The sequence below is a fragment of the Sebastes fasciatus genome, chromosome 14, assembly GCF_043250625.1.
Source record: "Sebastes fasciatus isolate fSebFas1 chromosome 14, fSebFas1.pri, whole genome shotgun sequence".
NCBI lineage: Eukaryota > Metazoa > Chordata > Actinopteri > Perciformes > Sebastidae > Sebastes > Sebastes fasciatus.
This window is the reverse complement of record NC_133808.1, coordinates 15,280,747-15,306,193: the sequence shown is the minus strand read 5'-3', so window position 1 is coordinate 15,306,193 and position 25,447 is coordinate 15,280,747. Positions and strand designations below refer to the sequence as shown.

Here is a 25,447-nt window from a genome sequence, read left to right as displayed (position 1 = left end):
TTTTGGATCGTGTCAAGGCATTTTGTCACCCAGTGTGACAATATCTGTGAAAAAGGGGTATGACAAATGTTCACACTTTAAATGATGTCATTAAAAATGAATGCACGCGTTAACGAATTACTGACAGAATGAATTAACAGTGTGTACCATACAAAGTGATTCTCAAAGCAACACCTCTTTAGCATTAAATTCAGAGGAGTCACATTTAGCCTACATTACCTAATTGGGTGCAGTTTTTGCCGTTTATGTGCATGTTTGTTTTCTACGCTTAAAACAAACATGCAAATAAACCTAGAAGCCGCATTTTAATATGTTCGCCCTGAAGGCATGCACGCTGTGCTCAATGACATCTCTCGGTTAAAATGAAAACTACACTCTCTGTAATGCTTGTGTGTTGTGCTCGCTGTTGTTTCCCCACCAACAGTTCGCAGCCAAGTGGAACCATCTCCCATAGCATTCGGTGGAGGTTGAAGACGAGCTCTTAATCGGCTGTGTTATTGAATTATTGAATTAAAAGCTTAAGTACTCAGGGTGAGCATGTCAATTTTTCACAACTGAATGGTACACTGCTCATTCCATTTTCATCTGAATAGATCATTTGTGTATGTAAAATGTAGAAGAATGGAGGTATTACACAGATCTGTTTCATTGTCTGTAATTCCCTTTCACTGTGACTGTAATCATTCTGAGAGACAAGTCATATTCATTCAACACTGCATGCTAGTCCTTAATCTGCATTCAGCTCTCCTCAACAACATAGCACTTGCATCTGTACTATATAGCCCAGTCTTAATTAAGAAAGGTTTTGGTTCAAAGCAAATGCTGCATAATTATGGCACAAGTGGAAGTTTAACCTGTTTTACTTCCTTGTGATGTAAGACAGTGATATAGTGCTTAAAAAATTGGAGGAGTGAGTGTCGCAGCAAATGGTTCAACCCTTTTCTACTTGACATTCTGCTCACCTGTCTTCATCCCCCGTGCTCTGATACCCTGGGACTGATACAGATAAAATGATGTGATGTTTCTGTCTGTATTTCAATGGGATGAGTTGCCGTGACCCACGCAATCTCCCTCTCAAAGAGTATTTCAACTTATGCAGATGAGCTCATCAGAGCTTGCCTGCTGAGATGAGACATCTAGGTCTGGAATTGTGTCAATACCAGCACCAAAACAAATGCAAATCAAAATCCAAATTAATGTGTTTTCCCTGAGGAGAAAACTGAGTCGCACTTATAGTCAAGCTCTCAGTAGATGACAGGATTCTGTTATCCAGAGCTCATGGAAAACAAGGCGTTCTCAAACCGCTCACCGAGCCGGGGTACAAAAGTCAGTGTCTCCAGATGGAGAAACTAAACTAAACTAAAGTATAAAGAAACAGGATGCTTTTGTGTGATTACTTCGCAGATGAAAAACAAAACATTTCCAGGATTCCGAAGTTTACTGATCTACCTGGGTGAACATCCATGTTTATATTTAATCGTTCTATACGATACGTGCTGGGTTTTCTAAATAACATTACTCTGGTCGCTGCAACATTCATGTCCCCGTCTGCTGCTTGGAAGAATAAGAAGCAGGCAAGATTGAAAAAAACAGGTTATGTTTGGTGAGAAATGAGCGACTGGATGGATTGCAGCAGTTAGAGCTGGTCTAATATGTCTGCAGACCGTGGCCTTCTGTCACTACACCCACCCTTTCTGCATTTGATTGAATACTAAATAGTGCACAATGCATAAAGTATAAACAGCAAATTTGCACATGCTCTCTTGTAAAGCTAATAAAGCAGAGAGCAGATGATGGACATCTGGAAATCTCTCCAGTGAAGATGCTGCATTTTTTTGTGTGTTGTATAATTCTTTTTTTTATTTATTTGTGATAACCTTTAATGCACTATTTGTTCAATCCTTTGCTGCTACGATGACCCACTTTCCCCCACAGGGATCATTAAAATTTCATTTTATTCATCAAAGAATTCATTGCAAAAAGTCTTGTAACTGCTAGTTGCAGCTGAATGTTAACTTTTTTTTTTTTTTTTTGGGTTAGATTCATGTCTCGTCATGTGTCAGACGCTTTCATAAATAAACCTATAATCACAAGTAACTGACAGCAACTCAGCGTGAGTTTCCATCTCCACCTCATGATGCAAACTTATAAGAAAAGCATTGAGCAGAGGAAGTCAACTCATATTCCATTGGGTGCACTAATACACAGTGCCTGATTTTATTTGCGTTTTTGAATATAAATAGCCGTGTAAAATGTTGATTGTGTTTTCTTTTTTTTTCAAGTTCCCCTAACTAGGATCTAGACTACTGCTAGATAACATGTGCTGGTATACAGTATAGAGCTAAAGATGGCACGTTTGCAGAGTGCTTTTTTCTCATGAAACACGTATTAAGCACCTTGTAGACATACAGTAAATGCACTTCTTCCCTCACATAAAAACATGACAGCTTCGGGAGTTGTCACCAGTCAAAAATAATTGCCTTCCATGCACACAGTGTATACAAATTTAATAAAATACACAACAAGTACAGTAGCCCACATTCACGTGTAAGCTCAGCTTATTTTCACATAAACTGCAGAGGACGACGATAAAATTACAAATACATTCTTAAAAAACTGTTTTTATATATAGGAACCTCAAATGGTTTTATGAAAAGGGACATTCCCTGTTGCACCACCATTAACAGTTCATAAGACACTTCACTTGTTGTATTTAACGTCACTGATATGTATTTCAGTTGCCTGTGATATTCAAAGAGATGTTCCTTATACACTAAATGGAGACAGGAAGCTTCACTGTACAAAAGCAGACAGGACTCAATAGCTTAACAGTAGCAATTTGTTTCACAGCCTCACAAAATTGGAGCTTGAAATGTGTAAAATACAGACATCTAAATTGACAGGTACGGTACACCATGAAAACACTTGAAGTCAGGTAAGCACTGATTTTCCCCCCAAACCTTCACAGCAGTCAAGGACACATATTTCACCTAAACACAACAAGTCACAAACTCAAAAATAAAAACAAAACAGACAAAGCAGATGGTTTTTGGTTATACAATGCGTGTCTGGACACCTCTGTGGGTCAAAATAAATCACCTCTTGGTCATTAATCTGTGATATCATCATCACACCCCATGGCAGGTGAGAGTGAGCAGGACTGCCCGGCCCGTCAGTTGCCAGAGTCCCGCGGGTCGAGAGCACAATCTGACCCCCCGCACTCCTGGCTGATGACAGAGCTGTGAATGAGGCTGCTTGACAGGGACTTGGGCCTGAGCTCGCGGGTCAGGTAGGAGGGCTCCTCCAATTCGGTGTGCAGCGGGGAGCACTGGCCATCTGGAGGGCCATAGGCACTGCTGTCTGAACCCCCCTCCCTCTCTTCTTTGGACTCTTGGCTGGCCAAGTCCAGGGGCATACTACTACTCTTGGTGGGACTACTGGACGCAGATGGACTCTCCTGCAGCGGTGGGCTTAGTGCACGCTGCGATTTTAAGTAAGGTTTGACATTGGCCACGAGGATTGTACTGTCCCGCTGCTCCTTTCCAAACGTGCTGAGGGTTTTTCTGCTGCTGCTGCTGCAGCTGATGGTGCCATAAATCTCTGTCTCTACCATGGCATCCATTCCCACAGGGATGAAAAGGTTGGTGCGATTATCGGCGCTGTCTGCTTGGCTTCCTACCCGTAACTTTGGCATCCAGCATCTGTCAGAATGTCCCAGTGCACGACATTCGTCGGTGCAGTGGGCTGATTTGTCTTGCTCTGCAAAAACAGTTAAACATTTGTTATTGGACCCTGCTGGGGTACGAATAAACAACCTAGAAGAGAATGTGGATGACATTTTGAAGGATGAGCAACAATAATAAAACACTTCAACAAACACAAATTCAAGTACTATTCTTAAAATCCTACTAACAATAGTATCTTTCTTGATGTAAGTTATTTAGTATGCATCACTAGAGCTTTTCAGAATAAGATAAGAACCAGCAACCTGTTGCGACAGTTATGGGCGAGTTTAAATTTAGCAATGTTGTTGTGATTTACCAAAGTGCAGGCTTTTCTATTCTAGACCTAATGAAAGCTTAAAATGCCAACATCATACATACGTCATGCTGGTCAATGTTGCAAATGAGTAATTCAAGCTATCCATGGAGCCTTTTCCCTCTGTTATTCTCAACAACCTGTGTAGGTGTTTCCTGGAAAATATCATCTGGTGCAGAGGAAGTGATGTGTTGCTCATTTACATTTCCAGCAGCAGCACTTCGTCTTGAATACACAGAAAAACAAGTGTGTAAATTTGCATGAGCAGTTATATTTCTGATCAGAAAGTGGTGAGAAACTCTGTAGTTAGAATATTGCTAAGGCTCATTATTTCCATCACAAATCACAGTTGGGAATTTCTAGGTGCTAATTTTGGATATTTCGGAAATTGGTTTGAAAATCAGATCAATATCTAAGATTAAAATTCAAAGTGAAATTGGATCTTGGAAATTCCATTTGTGGCACAAACACTCATTAGTTTGACCTTTATTAATTCTTCTAATTACTTTGAGGGACTCTGGTGCATATCTCAGCAGCTCATTTGCATCTCCTGCCCATTTTTCACTTCACTTCTTATTAAAAGGACCTAAATTGTGACGACGTGTTTCAGTCAAGGCCAGCTGAACCGAGACCGAGTCATGACCAAGACCAAAGTGTATCGAGAGACCGAGACAAGACCAAGACTTTGAGAGGTTGAGACCAAGTCATGATCAGACCAGTGCGAGTCCCACACCGCATGACACACTTACGGTAAAATGTGGAACATGCAAATGATAGGCACACCTAAAATTGTTCTGAAAGATCCACATTCGCATAACAACACCCACAGAAGTCTGTCTGCCACACAGCCCCCGTATAATCTGTCTACAGATCTAAATAGTCCAGCGTGACGGTGTCAGCAACCAATAACTCTTTTTTCTAATGCTTGATTCGGTGTCTGTATTATTATGATTTTATTATTGTTATTATTGTTATTATTTCTTTTTCATTTCTTTTCTTTTCTTTCTTTTATTTATTTTTTAATTATTTATTTTATTTTATCATTTTTTAATTTTAATTTGTATTTATTTTTTTTATCTGTTTTTCCTTCTTTACTGTGTCTGTGATTACTTGATTTAATCCATATTTCACTTGCCAAATCTTCCATGTGTACCATGCTATCTCAATCACATGAAAGAGGAATGTGGGGTGGTAGGTATTATTTGGTTGTCTCATAGGAGCCCTGGTTTGAGTGAATATGAGTCTAGGATGACAACGTTGCGAAAATATGTAAAATACCTGTTCCTTTATAATTGTACTGTTGTACTATACCTTTGTGCCCATTAAAAACACAGAAAACAAATGTAGATTTCTCTTTGTTCACCTCTTTTATTGCCATATATACTATTATATGTGTGTATGCATAAGTGAGTACCATGAGAAATGTCTTGATAACAAAAGGACCTGTTTAACTATAAATGTTGGTCAATATTTTTTTTCTTGCAGCAAGAAATACAAACTAGTTTTGGATGTGTGGGAACATAAAGATGTGAAAATCAATTAAATTGACATGCTTCTCTCAAAAATATCTGGTTATGCTTTGGTGAAAATGAAAAAACAATGAGCTTTAAATATAGCCCACATGGTAAGTATTGACACAGTGCCACTCAGGGTCAGCTCTAGCCCTCTTGGTGCCCTAGGCGAAATTCAAAATATGATTGTTTTGTTTTCTTTTAGAGGGCAACCTCCCCCCAGAAGATGGCGCCCATAGGCGACCGCCTATACGGCGTAGCCTTAAACCGGCCCTGGTGCCACTAGATTAACACTATTAGTAGTACAATTTCAAACTGAGGGGCGGTCATTTATGTCACTTGATGCAAAGAAAACCTTTTCTTCTTGACATCTTTATAATTAAAGTGCTGATTATTCCATGCCTGTAGTAGATTTAAGCTGCATAAGTTGATGCTGAAAACCAAGCCAAACGCCACAGGACTGTACAACATGTGCGAGTGGCTGTGTATTAGTGTCAGCGGTAAAAAAGTGGAACGATGGGTAAGGCTCTATCTTTGTGCCGTAACTCAGTCTTTTACATTTCACACCACATACAACCCCGCTAGACATGAAATAAGCAAACAGAGAGTGATGCACAGAATGAGACAATTTCCACGGTGTTATGATGAAGAAGGTGTCATTTTTTCTTTTTGCATCTGTAGCCATTACACTACGCTATCAAAATGTATTTGACAATGATGCATCGAGGTATTTTGCATGTTGAGGCATGAAAACTAAATGTCAAATGTGTGTTTGTAAATTGGTTGCAAATGACAGTTTACCTTCATTTGTTATACACAGGGGCAGAATTTCATTTGTAAAAGTATAAATGTAATATTCCTGTTGTTCTGATGACTGATTTCACTTTTAAGAAATGTTTTCTTTGCTGTGATTGCCATGAGGTCTTGGTAACATCCTTTACATTAAACAAAATTGAAATAATGATCACTGGATTGATAAGAATTTGGTTATTTATCGGATTTTGTACACTGTGTTTCCTCTCAAACTAAAAGCAATGAACGAATGAGCAGGTAAAACACACAAAAGACAACACACACCACATCAGCAACATCTCCAATTCTATGAAAACGTCTCTGCCCACAGGAACCAAATGTTCTTGGTAAAATATTATGACAGAAAGTTCTCACACATTAACACTTCACATCCCTTTCTCTCTCTCAAATCCTTTTCCAAAAATTCCAACCAAAACACTGTACCTGTTTTTTTCCACATTTTTTCATCCAATCACAACACTGATCATCTCTCGTAGCTTTGGTCTATAAATAAGGCTTCGCTATCTTTGCTCGCATGCCACTTTGTGATATCAAAGACAATGAGCGAGTGATTAACTGCGAATGAGGCACTTGATCTCATTTCTAAACCTTAACCCTAATGAGGACGAGAATATCAGCCTGGAACGAGGAAAGGCTCAACATGACATGACAAGGCTCTTCCTGGAAGAGGTGGGGAGCTCCTTTCGTTCAAAGGCAACACTACCTGCCTCGCACACGCCAGCCTCGGCCAGTTTCCATGAGGAAGTTCTAACAAAAAAAAAAAGATATGGTCTCTGCTCCACAACCCCCAAGAAGAGATGTGAAAACCAGCAGCATGTGCCACACATGTGAGGCAAGCTCATTTGCAAAGTGCCACCACTATCACATGCTGCTACTCAAGTCCACACACACACACACACACACACTCGCAGCCATAGGACAAAATGGAAGTGTTAATTCGATGACTGGATGGAGATTTAACAAGCTAAATGGGGCTGTTAATTTTACACCATAACTGTTTTAGAGATTTAATAAAGGCTGCTTGCATTAAAGGAAAATGCATCTCTACATTTTCTGCCAAAAAATGAAGTATCACATATACGTCCTTTATGGGCTACAGTCATTTCTTTATGACATTATGTGTTTTTTATGTGCGTATTAAATGGCTTTAGGATTATGGCCGCCATTTTGTATCATGTGATCTAATTGTAAGAGCTTTTTGATCACATGGAGGTTTGCCTGAGAAAGACAGAAAATACATTTTTGGGGAGATTGCAAGTGTCATTGTGCTGGAAACCTCTCCTTTTCCAATGTAAGCCTATGGTGTTTTTTTGTTCTGCATCTAAAAGGACCAATAGGTAATATATTTACTGTATTAAATCATAAAATGACCATTACATATCATCAGAGATTAAGGAAAAATGCTTAATTGAAATACTGGCTTCTCTGACAACAATGCTACAGCCAGTATGTTCTCTTTTGAAATTTCCCCTTTGCTGGCCAGACGCTAACGCGGTCGGGTCTAGAAGGTAACCCTCAAATTGCGAAAACGTGTGCTAACTGCTATCAGTTACACCAGAGGAGCGGACGGGCCACGGTTCCAATGTTTTGAATTTGGACTGCTGTTACTCATTTTAAATGCTCGCTGTCAGTGCTACAAATTGTTCCTTTAACTGGATATTGTGTATACTTTGTGTAGGGTTCTCCAGAGATGATGTATTTTTGTAGGCCAACCAGGAAGTTAGCATCGCCCTGGTTCCCTCGACCAAAAGCCAATAGGATTGTTCCATTGGGATTTAGATTATTGCAGAAAAGAAGCTTTGTGGCGAACACACGTTTATGATACTTACACATTTTGTTCAGCGAGATATTCTCCACAAATTAACACAACTTCTATGATTTTTGAAGTGTGAATGCAATCGCCAGAAGTAAAAAGCCAACGTTAGATTATAGACGAACTACACCACGGTCGCATGAGCGTGAGAATACACAACGAGGCTGTAATGGCGAACGTGTCGGCTTCAAATTTCATGAGTGGTATTTGTTTTAATATATTTTATGTCGTCAAACAAAACGTTAAAATCTCTTCAGCTTGTGTTAAACACAGACCTTGTTTCAGGCATCAAACAAAAAACCCATTCAAGAAAACCCATTGACTTCCAAATGAGGGAACCGGAAGTGCTAAAATGCTAACTCAATTCCGGGTTTTAGGACTCATTCCTGTAGCACTATATACTCTTTTGCAGTAAGTGACAGTCCAATCCGGTCTCAGGCGAATAAATAGCACAACATTACAAGGGCAGTCAACGTGTCATGGGGACACATTTTAGGATTTTTGTGTGTCATTTGTACGCCACGCAAGAAAAGTATAGTAACGTCCGCAGTTAGGTTTAGGCAACAAAACCACTCACTTAGAATTAAGCTGGAAAAACGGCATGGTTGGCCTTAAAATAAGTAAGTAAAATACGTTCGGAAACAGCGTAACAGAAGAGCAATACCTCACAAACGTTACTAAAAAATACGACGCAAACGTCAATAATGTAATTTACAAAACAAAACACCGGTCTCGAAAACTGGTCTCCTGGTTGAAAGTTCTGTGTTTGTTGGACCCATCCAACTCCCCACCTGCCCGCCATAAGCAGTTTTTCTCACTTGTTATTTTACATCACTAGCTCTGGGCATTGCATATTCACACAGATGCATTGACATTTCAGTCAGTACAGACTACATGGAGTACAAATGAAACGCCAAAAGCGAATGCGGTTGTGTCATTTATACACCTTTTCGTGTGACCCGGCTGGATAGCCTCTTTATGTTGTTTGTATTTAACGTTGTAACAGTGTTTTTATGCTGCCCTCTTGGCCAGGTCTCTCTCAAAAAATCAAATTTGATCTGGTCAAATAAACAAGATTGAAATTAAAATGAACGTGAGAATGTCTCATAGGATAAATGAAGTTAGTTTAAAATAAAATTAGATCACAATAACGATCCTGATTAGATGTAGCTGTATTGGGCTTTTTAAAAAGTTCATTGAGCAGGTCAGGTGCTAGCTTATATAGCTAACCAACAGAGAAGCATGGCAATTATAGTTATAGTATAATGAAGTGGTAAAGTCTGTAGTAGAGTAGTAGAAGTCTGTTTTTAGATATTGATTGACCACTAACCTCAGTACTAAGTTTGTGTTTTTTTACTCTTGTCATGTCATTATGTATTGTTACATACTTAGCATAGAGCATTCTGGTGCTATCTCTGCCAGGACTAAGATCAAGAGAAAACACACATTTGAGTTCAAAATGCATTTTACATCAAAAGGGGAAAAAACTAAATGATGGCTTTGATTTGGCAAAACCGCAACACAGATCCTGCATATTATAACTGCTGCGCTTTGAAGCAACTACACCCCAGACTACAGCTCTGCGCATTTGTGTTTATACGTCTTTTTTTTTCTTTTTTTCTCCCTTGCGCCATAGAAAAAAGTATTATTTAAGGCACGGATGCACAAGGCCAGAACAATAAGCATGAGCGAGGAGAGGCCGGGAGATGCTGAATTCATTTCCATGGTACCTATCACTGCTGCAGAGGAGCTAGCAGATGACGCTGATGCAAAGGGATGTATGTGCTTAGAAGGTTAAGAAAAAAACACAGTAAGGTATTTTTTGTTATTGTGCTATTTGTCTCACTATATAACCAATTTAAGCATCATGTCTGCATGTTTACATTTAATTTAAAGATTTTTACTATTTTTCCTGTCATAATGACACCTATATGATCACCCGCTACAGTTTTTTCTATATGTATAAAACAAGCTATTAATTACATGAAATACACGTATCACAGTGCTGTTAGTAGCTTGATCATTTCTATTATTTAAAAACAAAAATGCTGATGTAAGAGGAAGTGAGGGTGCTTTCACCTATTGTTCCCCGACATTGGCTTTCCATTTACATTTTACATTTCATCACTGAATAAAAATTTGTTAAATAATAGCTCTAATATGACAGAGTTACACAATGGCTTCATAGAGTCCGCCGCATTTACATAGTCACATAATAGACTCATGACAAAGTGACAAAATAGCTGTGATCTTATGGGCTACTGTGAGCGGAACAATACCATGTTCTCAAAAAACAAAGAAAACCGCCTGCCCATTATAAATAGAATCAGAGAAAGCCTAGCAACATACCCACTGTGCATCTGGTGTCTGCGAGAGCGAATAAATATTCAGAGTGCATGATGGTGGAAGCTGCACAGGTGCATATATTACCTGTATCAAAGCAGCCAGGAGACTAGAGGGATGGTAAAGGTAAAGACAAAAAAGCAATACTACTTAACCCGCAAGCTTTTGTGTTGGTGCATTTGGAGCTAAAATTCTGTGGTGTCTCCATTTTGGATAATAGCGCTATCTTGTCAGAATCTGCAAAACAGTGGCTTTGTAGTTCAATAAATGGACCCGTATGTGTGTGTGTGTGTGTGTGTGTGTGTGTGTGTGAGTGTAAGTGAGAGACAGAAGCAGTGTGTGGGTTGTTTTGTGTGATCAGGTCTAAGGCATTATGCATAATGCAGATCTTCTATCTTGTAGTCAGCAGACAGTGACACCATTTAATGTTCAACTGACCAACCCCCAAGAGAGAGAACACCATTTAGTCTAACCATTAGTTTTTTTTTTTTTAACTACATTGCTCACATGCAAACAGGAAAGGCAGTAGCAAAACACGTTGATACTAAACGCAATGCCCCACTTCTTTGCATTTCTCTTATCTAACAAACGCAGGTCTATAAATTAACCGACGTTCCTGTCAAGCGAGCGTCAGCGCCGCACGTGTAAATATTCAGTCTCACATGTACAAAACATCGCTTTCAATATATGTCTGTTTGATTGGCCTTAGAACTTGGGCTGAATCAGATTCAGAAATGTGCTGCAAAAAAAAAAAAAAAAAAGTGATTGAATTTACACCTCCCACAGAGTCAAGTTTGGTCTGCCATAATTCCTCAGAGCACACACACGCACACACACACAAATGCACAAAAGTGAGACAGATAGAGAGAGAGAGAGATTCACACATCCTTCTGGCAGCCGCAAGAGTGTTTCCATCCCTGCCCTCCTGTGCATGCCACAAACAAACAGTTCATAGCAATGTAAATGGTGTGGAAAGTACTGCATAGGGACATGATGACCAGAGCCATTCTCTTGCAAAGGCTCGCGCAAAGGAAATGAGAAACACCACCACTTCACTCAAGTCCCCCATTATCTTTTATCTCACCAGTGAGAGTTGCTTTAATTTTTTCAGTTTATATCCACAACAGCTAAATATATCAGGCCCCTATCGGGTCAGCCAGGTTGCCACGGATTGACAATCATCTATGATTATACTCCTGGCATGTGCGGATCGTTTCAGATTTGCGAAATAAAACGCAACATTTCTATTTTCAGTTGCAAGGCAAAGCTCCTCTCAAGAAACAGAGTAACCGCGCAGCAAAACCGATAATAGCTGAGAAAATCTTTCCAAGCAAAAGGTGGAAACACTGTCATGTTGCACCAGAAATACCTGTCATTTCTGCAGTGCAAGTGTCTATCATGCTTTCTTGTCGCCGTCGTGTTATTCGAGACATTCGCGCGGCGAATCGGTGTTCAAATAATGACGTGATCAAACGAGACACAGACGGAGGTACACTTTGCCATGCATATGAGCTCGTTTGATGGCAAAATCAGACACAAGATGTTTGAACGTTCTACCTTCAGCCAATGGACTCTTTTATCCTTTTTAAACTACCGTCTACCATTCCACTCTGGTGCCTCCATGTCATCTTTGCAACACACCTCAGGCTGTCTGCAATGTAAAGCGGCGCCTGCATCTAATAACGCTGTTGATTTACATCTTCCGTGTTAACTATCTGTCTGCGTTGGCTGTGCCCAGAGGCTGGTGGACCTCCACTTAGAGCTGCATGCTCTCGGTGCATAAAGTCTAAACAATGTGTCCTACAAGAGTTAGTTAAGCATCTTCATGATGTCAGGAAGAGGGTGCATCCACTCACCCTGCTCAAAAGGCTGCCCATTAACTGCTGTTGCTTTCATCTTGAGGGCCTCCCGAGCAGACGTGTCGCAGTGTGAGCCTTTATTAGTATCCTGGTCACTGTCAGCCTGGTCACTATCACCATGGCCACTGTCTCGGAGGCTCGCTCGTTCTGCATCCTTAAATGTTGAGCTGCAGCAGAATGGAAGGATGGAGGGGAAAAAAAAGGAAACATAAGTTGCCATTACCTCTGCGTGAGCGCTCCTATGTGATAGCCGTAGTCAGCTGCTGGCTTGATACAAAGATGAAGAAGCTAAATGCACTGGTCAGGAAGCTTTTGGAGAGAGCTCTTACCTTTGAACAAATGGCTGCCTGCTGCCAGCATAATTGGGCTCTGAGGGGAAATTTTCCGTCTAGAAATTAAAGGAAAATAATGTTTTGCATTGGTTAAAATTTTCATGCAATTTTCAACAACAGTAAAAATTAACCTGACATTTAGACGGGAAAAGAAATGTACGGTTTTCAGATTCTTCTATCTTCACCACAACACCTGAAAAGGTGTCAATAAAAGCCATAGAGCACCTGCCAGTGATGACGGCATTATAAGTCTCCATTGTGACCATATGTGCCGCCTTGGCAAGGCGAAGGAGAAAAGCATTAGCCACTGTCATCAGCATCCTTTTTTTCCCCCTATCTTGAGAATAATGTGTTTGTGTTGATCACACCCACATACCCTAGTGGCTGGTGACATTGCCAGGCCTTGTCATCTGTGTTATCATCTCCAAATGAGACTGTCTGTGTGAGACTGTCCTAGATATTTACATCGTTTACAACAGATAATTCTGCTGTGCTAAACAGCACTACAAGCCCATGCTGTCAAATTAGCATGTTAGCTGGCTCTCGTGCCTACAGCCCTGCCATCTCCACAAGGCGAGGCTGGACCCTATTAATGGCCTTATCGTGCCAACTTTGGGATGCGGATGGGCGGATCTGGCCCATATTTGTGGGGAGCGAGAAATGCGATTGTAAGGTTATGCTGTGTGCATCTCGCTGTCTGGTGCACGTTGGTTCAGTAATGCGATCGGACAAGCTGCTCAAACACCTGTCCAATCCCACATTTCAGGCAGGGTTTTGTTTTCACTCTATAGCAGTGGATCTGGCAGGGTCACAGCAGCCTTGTTCAAGACTCACACTGTTTGCATGTCTAACTGAGAGGGCTTTCTGATTATGCGGGCCACCTGTACCATTTTGCGAGAGAGAGGACTCGGAGCAATTTCTAAAAAATTCAGATTCCTCAAATGCAGAAAGAAGACAGAAGTGTCTTTAGTGAAAAGCCATTAACAACACATGAATACTTTCCTGCACTAAGTTTTTCATATCACGCAGAGAATATTTCATAGTGTCATAACAGGGAAAGAAAAAGGTGATAATAATGATGTCTGCTCGCGGTGACAGAGTTTCTCTTTTTCAGTCGATTACTTTTCTTTTGTCAGATTTGTATGGCGAAGCAGCGGGTGCAGATAAGCGAGAATAAAGGGCAGATAAAGAATACGGTGCAGCATCCCCCTTACCTGTATCACTGACATCCTATTCGCTGGAGTGTCTGTGCTAAGCCCGGCAAAGCTGGAGTGGCAACCCGCCCTGGGGACTGTCAGGCTGTTTGGGGTGGTTTTCAGGTACATGACCTCTGACCTGGGCAGCGTGAGCGGCAGAGGGCTCTGGTAGTCAAAACATATTGGCGAAGTGATGAGAGAGGGACTGCTCACCACGTTCATCCGGCTCGCGGAATCTCTCTCCTCCATCTCACTCTGCACCAGCATGATGTCACTCTTGTTGATCCTTTTCTTTTTGCCTTTCCCCACTGGAGGATTGGAGTACTCAGCCATGCGGCAGTTATAATTCCCAGTCTCCTTATCTTGATGTTTGGACTTGACAGCGATGGCGGTCATGACTGCTAAGAGCATGACAGAGATAATGCAGAGGGTAACTATGAGGGGCAGGGATACATCCCAGTGCTGCTGTTCCCCGCTCGCGCCGGAACCCCCTCCCGCTGCCGTCTCCGTGTTCGCCTTAATGATCAGCTTAGCCACGGCAGATAAGGGGGGCTTGCCATGGTCAGTTACCTTCACCACCAGCTCAACCACTGGGGCGACCTCTTCCCAGAGAGCATGAGCGGTTCTGACCTCCCCTCCCACCGGGTCCATCTCAAACAGGTGGTCGTCATTCCCTTCTGTGATCTCGTAGGTCAAATGGCCACTCTCTCCGTGGTCGTGGTCCACCGCTTTCACCGTTGCCACGATGTATCCAATGCCTACGTTTCTAGGCACTGGGATTTCAGCCGTATCATTCTGCAGGAGGGGTAAAATGATAACTGGGAGATTGTCGTTGACGTCGAGGATGTTGACCCTGACTATGGAGGTGCTCTCCATGTGAGGGGACCCGCCGTCTTTAGCTTGAACTTTGAACTCAAAGGATTTCGTCTGCTCGTAATTGAAAGAGCGCGAGGCATATATGGCTCCGTTGGTGGGATTAACAGACACGTAGGTGTACACTGATACATCTCCTATGTGCGACGGCAGAATGGAGTACGACACTGTTCCGTTTCGACCCACATCTGGGTCGTGGGCCAGAACGGAGCCCAGATACTCCCCCGGGATGTTGTTCTCAGGCACCTGTAGCACGTACACTGTCTTTGTAAAGCGTGGTGCGTTGTCGTTCTCATCCAGTATTTTCACAGTGAATGATTTAGTGTAGTTCAACGAGGGGATGCCATTGTCTCTCGCCACTATTGTCACATTGTACTCGTCTTTCATTTCCCTGTCTAGGGGTCTGTCTGTGAGCAGCGTGTAAAAGTTATCATTGTTTTCCTGCAGTCTGAAGGGCACGTTGCCAAGCACCCTGCACTGGAGTTGACCGTTGCGGCCAGAGTCTTTATCTGTCACTCTCACCAGCGCTATGACTGATTCTGGAGGTGCGGCCTCACTGATGGCTCCCTGTCGCACAGAGACAAAACTTATGATTGGCGAGTTGTCGTTTTTGTCAAGCACTTTGACAGTAATTTTACAGTGGCCTGGTATCGGGTTGGGCCCCAGATCCTTCGCCTGCACATCAAACTCAATGATTGGATTCTCTTCATAGTCAATTTCTCCCTGGACCTTGATGACGCCAGTATTGGGGTCAATGGAGAACAAATCTTGGATTCTCTCAGATGCATATCCAGTGAAGGAATAAACCACCTGCCCGTTGCTCCCCTCATCTTGGTCAGTGGCGTTCAAATCTATGAGCACTTTTCCAGGAGGCGAATTCTCCGGAATCTCAATCACATAAGAGGATTTTTCAAAAACTGGGCTATTGTCATTCGAATCAGTCACTCTGACGTTGATTTGCATGGAGCCTGATCTCGGATACTCCCCGCCGTCTATTGCAGTGAGGAGGAGGGTGTGATGACTCTGATCCTCCCTATCCAGAGGTCTCTGAACCACAAGCTCTGGATATATAGTCCCATCGCCCCTCACTTTTAAATCCAAAGAAAACGTATTGTAATCATCTCTGGTGACCTGGTAGGTCTTTATCCCATTCTCCCCAGAATCGGAGTCATGTGCAATAGTCAGGGGGAAGCGTGTCCCAGCGGCAGCGTTCTCCGAAATATCAATATTAACATGATCCGAGGGGAAACTGGGCGAGTTGTCATTTATGTCCTGTATGTCAATCTTGATCATGCATATCTCCTTGTCATTGGCAAACACCTCCATGGAGAGCTGGCACTTTGGGTTGCGCCTGCACAACGTCTCCCTGTCAATCCTTTGTTTGGTGAAGATTAGTCCACTCTCTGGGTCAACGTCCACCAGATGTGGAGCAGAATTCTCCAGCACTCTGAAGTTGGATTTCTTCCCCCTCTCCATGGTCCCATACCCGGCATCTTTTGCTATATTCCCTATAACAGTGCCGGGTCCTTGCTCCTCCGGGACGGAATAATTGAGATTTTTCAATGTCAGGGCTTTAACCCACAGCAGGAAGAAAATGGGTACAGAGAGACGCATCCCTTCAACTGGATATGCGGTAGTGGCAGACAGGAAAAAAAAAAAAATGGACTTTCAACCTGTTGATTACAGCAAAAACCTGGAGGACTAAAACCCCCCCTATCTATAACCACCCTGACTCCGATCCCCAACACTAATTAGGATGTTGAATCAAATGTGTGAATCCTTATTGAATCTGGATTCTAACCTCTTTCACATGCCATTCTCCTATGATGAACTCTTTCTGTAAACAAAGATGACCGCTCGACGACACCTAATGCATGAATAAAAGATCAAATTCAACATAGTGTTGGAGAAAACGCTTTGTTTTTCCCCTCACAGAGAAGGAAGGGGGGTGCTTAATGAATAATCGATGAATATAAAGTATTAATATTCCCTACTGCATCCAAGGTTAAAGCGTTTGAATCTCTTATGGTTGAAGGTTATAGACCGGTATAAGCTTTACAAAAGCGCATTGCCCTCATGCGACATCTCCACCTAGGCTCCTACAACACAGCACTAACACTGACATGCCCGCGTTCAAAATGCAGCATTGTCCGATTGTTAACCAGTTCACAATGCATTTACTTTTCTCCTCCTGTGTGCGGCACACTGTTGCATATATGGGGGTTTCTGCTCTGCTCGCGTTGCATATATATACACAGCCTGAAACCATGAGCCTACACACACAAAAGTAGAAGAACAAGCTGGGGATATGGAGCTGTTTTAATCCGGATCCAACCTTTTGTGTTCCCCCCAGTCATTCATTCAAGAGCATCTATGGATGGATGGCAACGGCTGCGACTTTTTGCCCGATGATTGTCCTATAATGAGTCCAGTAATCCCGTAATAATCCAGTCCAATTGGACCCAGTGCTCTTGCATGCTTCATTCGGACAATGCTCATCCGCACTGTGTGAAGGAAGGAAACAAAAAAAAACTGGAGGTGCTGGAAGATTTCAGATAATCAAAATTAATCGCTTTTTTTTTTCCTCCTCTTCTCCTGTGCGCTCTCAGTTCTTCCTCTTCTCTCCGCGTCAACTGTTGAAACCTGCTGCTCCCTGCTTCCTCGCAATGAGATCTGACCGGAATCCACTCGACGCCTTTATTATGCCACACTCCGGTGTATTTCTGGGTGCATTTAACATAGTTTCTGATCGTCTTCCAGCAAAAAATGAGTGAACTGTGACAGATCTTTTTTGTGCCTTGAGGGGTTTTGTTTTTTTTCTCTTTCTCCAATAGGTCTGGGCTGAGATCGCATGAAGAAGGGCTGTTCTAGTGCTACGTGATTCATTTACTGATGTGTGCGCGCACAGCAGCAGCAGCAGCAGCATCAGAGAGGAGAGAAACGTGCTGCTGGTGGTGTTGGTGGTGGATGTTGCTCCTAATGCATGTGGATGTGAACTAGGGATTAAAGGATAGATAGGTGTAGTAGTAGTAGTAGTAGTAGCAAGTGAGGACTTGACAAGTGGTCATTGTGAGAAGTGGATGAGATGGGCAACAAGGTGTGGGGAGAAAATGTAACATGAAATATGACAAAACTGGTTTTTTTCTGTGTTTTCTTTGGATATTCAGAAGTAAAGATAAATAATTGATAACACGTCTCCTTGTGTTGTACATTTGGAAAATCCAGATATAAAATAAAAGGACAGACTGTTGATGTTTTCAGGATAATCTCTGTAAAGGACATAAGAGAATTACTTATGCTTCTGCTCTGAAAAAATAAAAAAACAAGGCTTATTTCACAGCTCAAATATCACAGCTGTTGGTATAACCTGCCTTTCTGCAAGCTATCACACTTGCCTTTCAATGGCCTATCCACATCAATCTCATATCTCATATTGGAAAGATGGACTGACATTTTAGTTCACTCAACATTTTCAACAATGTGCCATTTGCATTTTTATTTCCAGTTGACCAGATCTCGGCGACACACACACACACACACGCACGCACACACCTGTGGGCTCCCTTTGGGGGATGCAGGTATACACACACTGCACGAGAGTGATTCTGAGAGGAAGCTGTGTCAACATTAGGGGGCGAGCTCAGTGTGGCCCGGTTCCTCATTTAATTCCATGTTGCTCAGGATCTAAATCAACCTTGAGTTGTCCCTGAGTTCATTTCCATTGTCTGAAACAGTGCTGCTTTCCTCCTCTGGGGAGCATCAACTTTGCCTGGCCGGGGTGCAGCCTGCATAAATTGGCCATTTCTGCAGGTAAGAGATAAGGACAACAAAGGGAAACTAATTATCATTCACTCTATGTTAAAACCTCAGGAAAAGGACTACTATTGACAATTGTGTCTGCATTGTCACAGTCATACCGTTTAATATGATCTGAACTCTGAATGAGAGGGCTGGTTCATGTCCATAATAAACAGGCCACATCCTAATGTGTGGCTTGTTTTGTGCAAGAAGCAGACGACTTTGTCATGGATAACCATACTCTAATGAGACCACAGCACCTGCCCTGGAATGAACCGCCATCTCTGCTGCTTTGTTGGCAGTAAAAACAGACACGGATGCATCAGTTGTTTCATGACAAATTGATTTTTACTTGAAAGCACATTATTATGTTGGTGTAAAATCATAGCTGTTGTAATTCCACAGAGGTGGGAGCGACAAAAACAGTAAACGCTCATTTAAGTATACATGCAATATCTTGGCATCGCTTTCATGCGATTCACTTACCACGCCGCACAAGCATGATTAGAGGTGAGATTAAGTTGTTTATACCATTCTGGGGTTTTTTTTTGCGCCCGTGCTGGTTGCAGCACATCTCAAGCTGAATACTGATGGTGCTGAGCGGGAATGGTGATCAACACAAGACACTGAATTGTTGCCGCAGAGTAAACATATCTGAACAAAAGGGAACACTTTGCAATACTGTACACAAAAATGTGAGTATAGTTACTGAGGAATAAAATGAGTAACTAACTGCTACTGAACCTTTAGTTGATGAGTAAATCCCAATCAAATTTTATAGAGGAGCTAATTAGTTAATTGAGAAACGAGTGAGGAACAAATAAGGAACGACTTGATAATTGATGAATCGTTAATGAGTACTTCTTTTCTCTAATTCCTAGAGGGGGACTACATAGTAGATAATGATGAGTTACTAGAGACCACACTGGGACATCCCATATTAATAAATCATTAATGAACAGTTCTTGAAAAGATGTGTCTTGATCATACTGACCACTTTCATGAGTCGTTCCTGACTGACTCTGAATCAGCTGCTGAGCGGCACAAAACTAGTAACGTCTCATTAATTACTGCTTACTTAAACATTAGTTACTGTTTTTGTGTGTCCCCCTGCATTCTCCCATCGGTCTTTCCCATTACTTCATCATTATCTTATAATTACTTACCTTTTTTTTAAAAAATATATTATTAGAGAAGTATTTATTAGGGCTGTCAAATGATTAAAATATTAAATCACAATTAATCGCATGATTGTACATAGTCAATCGCAAATTAATCACTTTTGTATCTGTTCAAAAATGTACCTTAAAAAGAGATTTGTCAAGTATGTAATACTCTAATCAACATGTGGGAGTGGGAAAATATGCTTGCTCAATGCAAATGTATTTATTTATTTATTATTGGAGATCAATTAACAACACAAAACAAATATTGTCCAGAAACCCTCACAGGTACTGCATTTAGCATAAAAAGAATAAGCTTAAATCATAACATGGCAAACTCAAGCCCAACAGGCAACAACAGCTGTCAGTGTGTCAGTGTGCTGACTTGACTATGATTTTCCCAAAACTGCATGCGATTATCATAAAGTGGGCATGTCTGTAAAGGGGAGACTCGTGGGTACCCATAGAACCTATTTTCAATCGCATATCTTGAGGTCAGAGGTCAAATGACCCCTTTGAAAATGTCTATGACAGTTTTTCCTTGCCTAAATTTAGTGCAAGTTTGGAGCGTTATTTAACCTCCTTCATGACAAGCCAGTATGACATGGCTGGTACCAATGGATTCCTTAGGTTTTCTCGTTTCATATCACACCAGTAGCTTTAAAAATGAGCCCGGTACAATCTAAAAAATCTTAAATTGCATTGATGCGTTAAACAAATTAATGGCGTTAAAACAATTTTGCGTTAACGTGTTATTATCGCGTTAACGTTGACAGCCCTATATGATTCATCAATTATCAATTTGTTCCTTATTTGTTTCTCACTTGTTTTTAAATTAACTAATCATGAACTACTCTATAAAATGTTATTGAGAGTAACTCATTAACTAATGGTTCACTAGCAGTTAGTTCCTCATTTGTTCCCCGGTAACCATACTCACATTTTTGTGTCAGTGTTAACAACAAATTTCTCCATGAGACATTGTGGAAACATGTTGATTTCACACCTGAAAGAACATGCACAGCAATGTTTCTTTTAGCAGATAAACAAGATTTTAAGAACATTATCTTAATCAGTCACAGAGAAAAGATAAAATGTTAAACAGCAACAGCTAAGATTGTCAAAGTAAACAGTAAAAGTCTGTTAATAGAATGCTAATCCTACCACTGTACTACTATGATGAATAACCATTTCTATCCAGTTTCTTATAGCCCACTATCATGTGTCTTCTACCCTGTAGTAATGATCCGGATCCCTGCATAATCCATGTGTCACGACTCCTCAGCAGAGTACCCAATTTAAAAGGTCAGTTGACCATGCAGAACGGTTTAGTTCTATTTGTCAAGATGTTGAGAAACTCACCTCTGAAATATCTGCAGCCAGCCTAGTACAATGGAGGTAAAGGGAATTTCAATTAGAGAATTGAAGAGGAATATATTTAAAAAATCCATTCGCAGCATTTTTTGTTAAACAGTTTCCAGGTTACCCTTGATAACCCACAGAACATATACTGTCCACACTTCTATTTCCTCAGTAGAAAGTAGTTGAGATGAAATCTGTCCACAGAGGTCTGTGACTCCATCCAGAATGACCTTGTTCCTAGAGAGCAGTTTTGCTGTTGCATGTAATTTTCAACGCTTTGACCACCCATAACAAAATTCAATTATCTTCCATTCTGTCAGGGTGGTTGGGCGGCAGAATGGGACGTCTTGAAACTGCAGCAGATAAAACAGACACTCAATGCACGGATCAATATCGCCAGGGGCAAGTGGGAAAATGTTTATTTTGTGAGCTGACCCAAGTTCTTTTATCTGGGGTTTTGTATCCAGTAATATCATATTTTCATCAGCATTTGTCAAGTTCATGTGGTTCAAAGGGTGTTTTTCTTAGATTAAAGGTTGAGTGTGGTGATATTCTTTATTTTTATTATCAGCAAACAATCCAACAAGAGCAAAACCATTAGTGAATATATCCAATTTACAAGTATGGCCTTTATCGTTAAAGCCTTATTCTTCTGAGCCAAAACTAAAAACTTGTTGATGCACTGTCAACTCTGTCTCCTAGAAATATTAAAGCTGCAGTGGGTAGAAATGGAGCAAATATGATTAAAACATTTTTTTTTATAAAACGGTCACTATATCCTGACAGTAATGTATGAAACAGGTAATCTGAACGAAATCATGTGACCTCTGTGCTCCTATTGGAATCTGCAAGATTTCACAGACCGGAGGAAAACAACCAATCAGAGCCGAGCTGGAGCCTTGTTGTCTCTGAGCAGCTGTCAATCACTCGCGAACTCCGACCAAACGGTCAAACTAGGCAACGTTAATCAAATATGAGTCAATATTCTGTTACTGTAATGCCTATTTCTTGCCTCAAATGTTGTCAGAAACATCTTGTAGTGTACTGTTTAGCTGTAAAATGAGAAAATCTGTGACCAGGCAGCCATGTTTGAGATCAGTTGAGGAAATACCAAGTGGAGCAAACCAGCCGGAGCAAACTAATTGCAGTAACAGCATATTAATTAATATTTGATCAGCGCTGCCTAGTTGTGTTGCAGACTGTGTGATCAGAGTTTGCGAGTGATTGACAGCTTGTTTGATGGTAAAGGATAAAGATGTGTTTTCGTCCTTGTTTTTCTTTACACAGTATGACCAGACCTTGGCCTTCCACTCACGGCCATTATTCCTGCGTCACTGTAGGTTGACTCTTGTCATGCGGGCCTTTGACAGAGAGGCAGAGAGGCTCGCCTGACTGTGGATGCAACAAAAGGAGCCCGCTACACATCTCGCAAGCCTTGTTATCATGATACATGTCGAATAAATTATTTTTGTTACAGGCCAGCTGTGGATTTGCATGTAAATGCAAATCCTCAAGGGTCAATGTGCCAGCTCTCCCAACATTTCAATTCAGAATCAAAACTCAGGAGTGGAGCCGTGCTCTCCAGAGCGTATGGGGCCAGGAGTTGATGCTTTTTGCATTCGATTTTTAGAGAAACTCTCTGGGGCTCCAATAGCTAAGTCAACCTTCTGCCAAATTCTCAAAATTGAAAGTCCGACTTGAAAGCATTTTTGGATTCTTATAGCCTCCAGTGGAGTTGCGGTTGGTGGTCGGTAAGATGGGTTTAATAAATTCTGAACCTAATCTGCATTTTTTGGGGGGGAGGGTGAGAGGAGCTAAGACTGTGACTGTCTGTTGAGCCTTTTAAAGGGTTTATACGAATATGTGACGAAAAACTCTCAAATTACCTGCTCATCAATCAGTCTGGAAAACAAGCGTGTATTACTGCTCTGATCCAAACACAACACACATTGAAACTTGCACTCTCTGGAGCAGAATTCACATTCAATTTACATCAAACATGTGAAACTGGAATTATGAATATAATTATGAGAAACAAACATCATAACCTGACAATCATTTGAGTTTCTGCTCTGACAATCAAAGACTCTGATGATTCAGTGATGTTCAGGTTGTTAGGGTTACAACAAGGCAGGTTCTTAATTGCTTTAAAACCAGCCAAAATGTCAGCAGGTCAAACATGTAAAACAATCCTTGCTAGGCTGCAAAGTAAGTTTCACTTTGTCATGGTTGCTGGCTTTGTGTATTGTTCACAACACAAATTACCAAGTCAAACTAGTTAACACAACAAAATACAATCAATTACAGTCAATAATTGCCTCTTGGTAAGTTGTAAATGAGAGATGGTCACAGTATTGTAACAGAACAGGCATGCATTGTACATATTTCAGCCAATCCATACTATTTACCATTTAATCAAGCAGGGTTTATTAAAGAATCTGGATTTGTATTACAAATTAGTGCCGTAATTGTAAATAGCCTGAGCTGGAAAGACTACAGTATTGCAGTCGTCAGGACGAATCACCCTTCCAGAAATACATTGATTATTCATCTCAGTAATGACCTCATGTCCTAACTTATTAGACTTTAGTACTCAGTACAACCTGCCGCACAGCTTCAGAAGCTCCACTAACAATTTGATGCTCACATTTCAAAACAAGCTTATAACACGAGTCCTTGTCTTTGAGGATCATAGGAATATCATATAATATTTTTAAGTCTGAAATGGAGAGTCAGGCTTTCAACAACGCTGGGCAGCTCAGATGAAGGTATTTTTTTTCTGTCTGACAAGCGTATTGTAATGTCAGAGCATCAAGTCTTTGAGTCACAAGGCGTCGGCACTTACCACAAACCACTCAACACCTTAAGATCTGTGCTGGTTCGCCCTAAAGATAGGAACCCCCCTGGAGTGAGGAACTGGGCTGGTGTATGACACCAAATGGGACATCTGTGGGGAACACTACTTTGATGAAATGGCTGAGGAATCTGGACAAGAGACTGAATGAACACTGGGAACCGACAACATCAGCTGTCTTTGAACACTAGACCAAAAGTAGTCAAAGTATAGACTGGGAAGGGGTCAAAAGGTCATTAACCAGGAGTCAGGGGACGGCCAGAGAAAGATCTGACACCTGATATTTCATACTTTGGTCTAGGCTGTCAAAGTTAACGTGGCAATAATAATTAGTTTTAACGCCACTAATTTCTTTAACACATTAACGCAATTTGCGATTTTTAGGTTGTAGCGGACTCAGTTTTAAAGCTAGAGTGAAGACCCTGGTATCATATGAAACTGGTATCATAAGAAAGTCCAAGGAATCCATTGGTACCAACCATGTTGTACTAGTTTTTCACTAAGGAGGATAAATAGCGCTCCAAACTTGCGCTAAATTTTGGCAAGGAAAAACTGGCATGACCATTTTCAAAGGGGTCCCTTGACCTCTGACCTCAAGATATGTGAATGAAAATGGGTTCCATGGGTACCCATGAGTCTTCTCTTTACAGACATGCCCACTTTATGATAATCACATGCAGTTTTGGGCAAGTCATAGTTAAGTCAGCACACTGACACACTGACAGCTGTTGTTGCCTGTTGGGATTGAGTTTACCATGTTATGATTTGAGCATATTTTCCATGCTAAATGCAGTACCTGTGAGGGTCTCTAATCAACATGTGTTATTGTTTTGTGTTGTTAACTGATTTCCAATAATAAATATATACATACATTTGCATAAAGCAGCATATTTGCCCACTCCCATGTTGATAGTATTAAATACTTGACAAATTTCCCTTTAAGTTGCATTTTGAACAGAAAAAAATGGTGATTAACTATGAACAATCATGCGATGAATCGCAATTAAATATTTTAAATGATTGACAGCCCTACTTTGATCACTGATGATAACAACTGAGCTAAATCCCAAGCTCTGGAAAATACAAGTAAGTGGACCTAGATTTTCAATTATTTAGTCAAACTATTGAAAATCAATGTGAGAGTAAAGCTCATAATAAATATGCATGTACACTTTGAAGAAGGCCACACGTTATGGATCTCTTTTAGCTTTGGCCCAACATGCACATTTTGTGAGTCATCGTGCTTTTTCATTGTGTAAGATTTAAAGGAATAGTTTGACGTTCTGGCAAATACATTTATTCACTTTCATTGCAGGAGCTAGAAGAAAAGATTGGAACAACTCTCGTGTCTGTGCTTTAAGTATGGAGCTGGAACCGTGAAGTGATTAGCTTAGCAAGTCCGAAGATCTAAAATATTACCGCCACTAACTAATAGCCTACAGTGCATTAAGTTTGTACACAAACAGTTATGTAAAAATGACAACTTGTGGTT

The 25,447-nt window shown here is 41.1% G+C and overlaps 1 protein-coding gene across 1 annotated transcript; it reads right to left on the bottom strand.

The window, feature by feature from the left end:
* Positions 1–2,490: 2,490 nt before the first annotated feature.
* LOC141782602 (protocadherin-17-like) lies at positions 2,491–17,792 on the bottom strand. Its single transcript, XM_074659153.1, has 4 exons — positions 13,924–17,792; positions 12,707–12,765; positions 12,375–12,544; positions 2,491–3,759 (listed from the first exon to the last, which is right to left on the bottom strand). Exons 1-4 carry the CDS (start codon positions 16,390–16,392, stop codon positions 3,173–3,175), a joined length of 3,285 nt encoding a protein of 1,094 aa, XP_074515254.1. The 5' UTR covers positions 16,393–17,792; the 3' UTR covers positions 2,491–3,172.
* Positions 17,793–25,447: the final 7,655 nt, after the last annotated feature.

Bases quoted from the DNA above. Each gene is read 5' to 3' on its own strand.
- LOC141782602 (XM_074659153.1), bottom strand. From the start codon at position 16,392: ATGCGTCTCTCTGTACCCATTTTCTTCCTGCTGTGGGTTAAAGCCCTG. The intron at 12,545-12,706 runs GTAAGAGCTCTC...ATTCTGCTGCAG, and splicing joins AGGCAGCCATTTGTTCAAAG to CTCAACATTTAAGGATGCAG. The intron at 3,760-12,374 runs GTGAGTGGATGC...CTGTTTTTGCAG, and splicing joins TGGGCAGCCTTTTGAGCAGG to AGCAAGACAAATCAGCCCAC.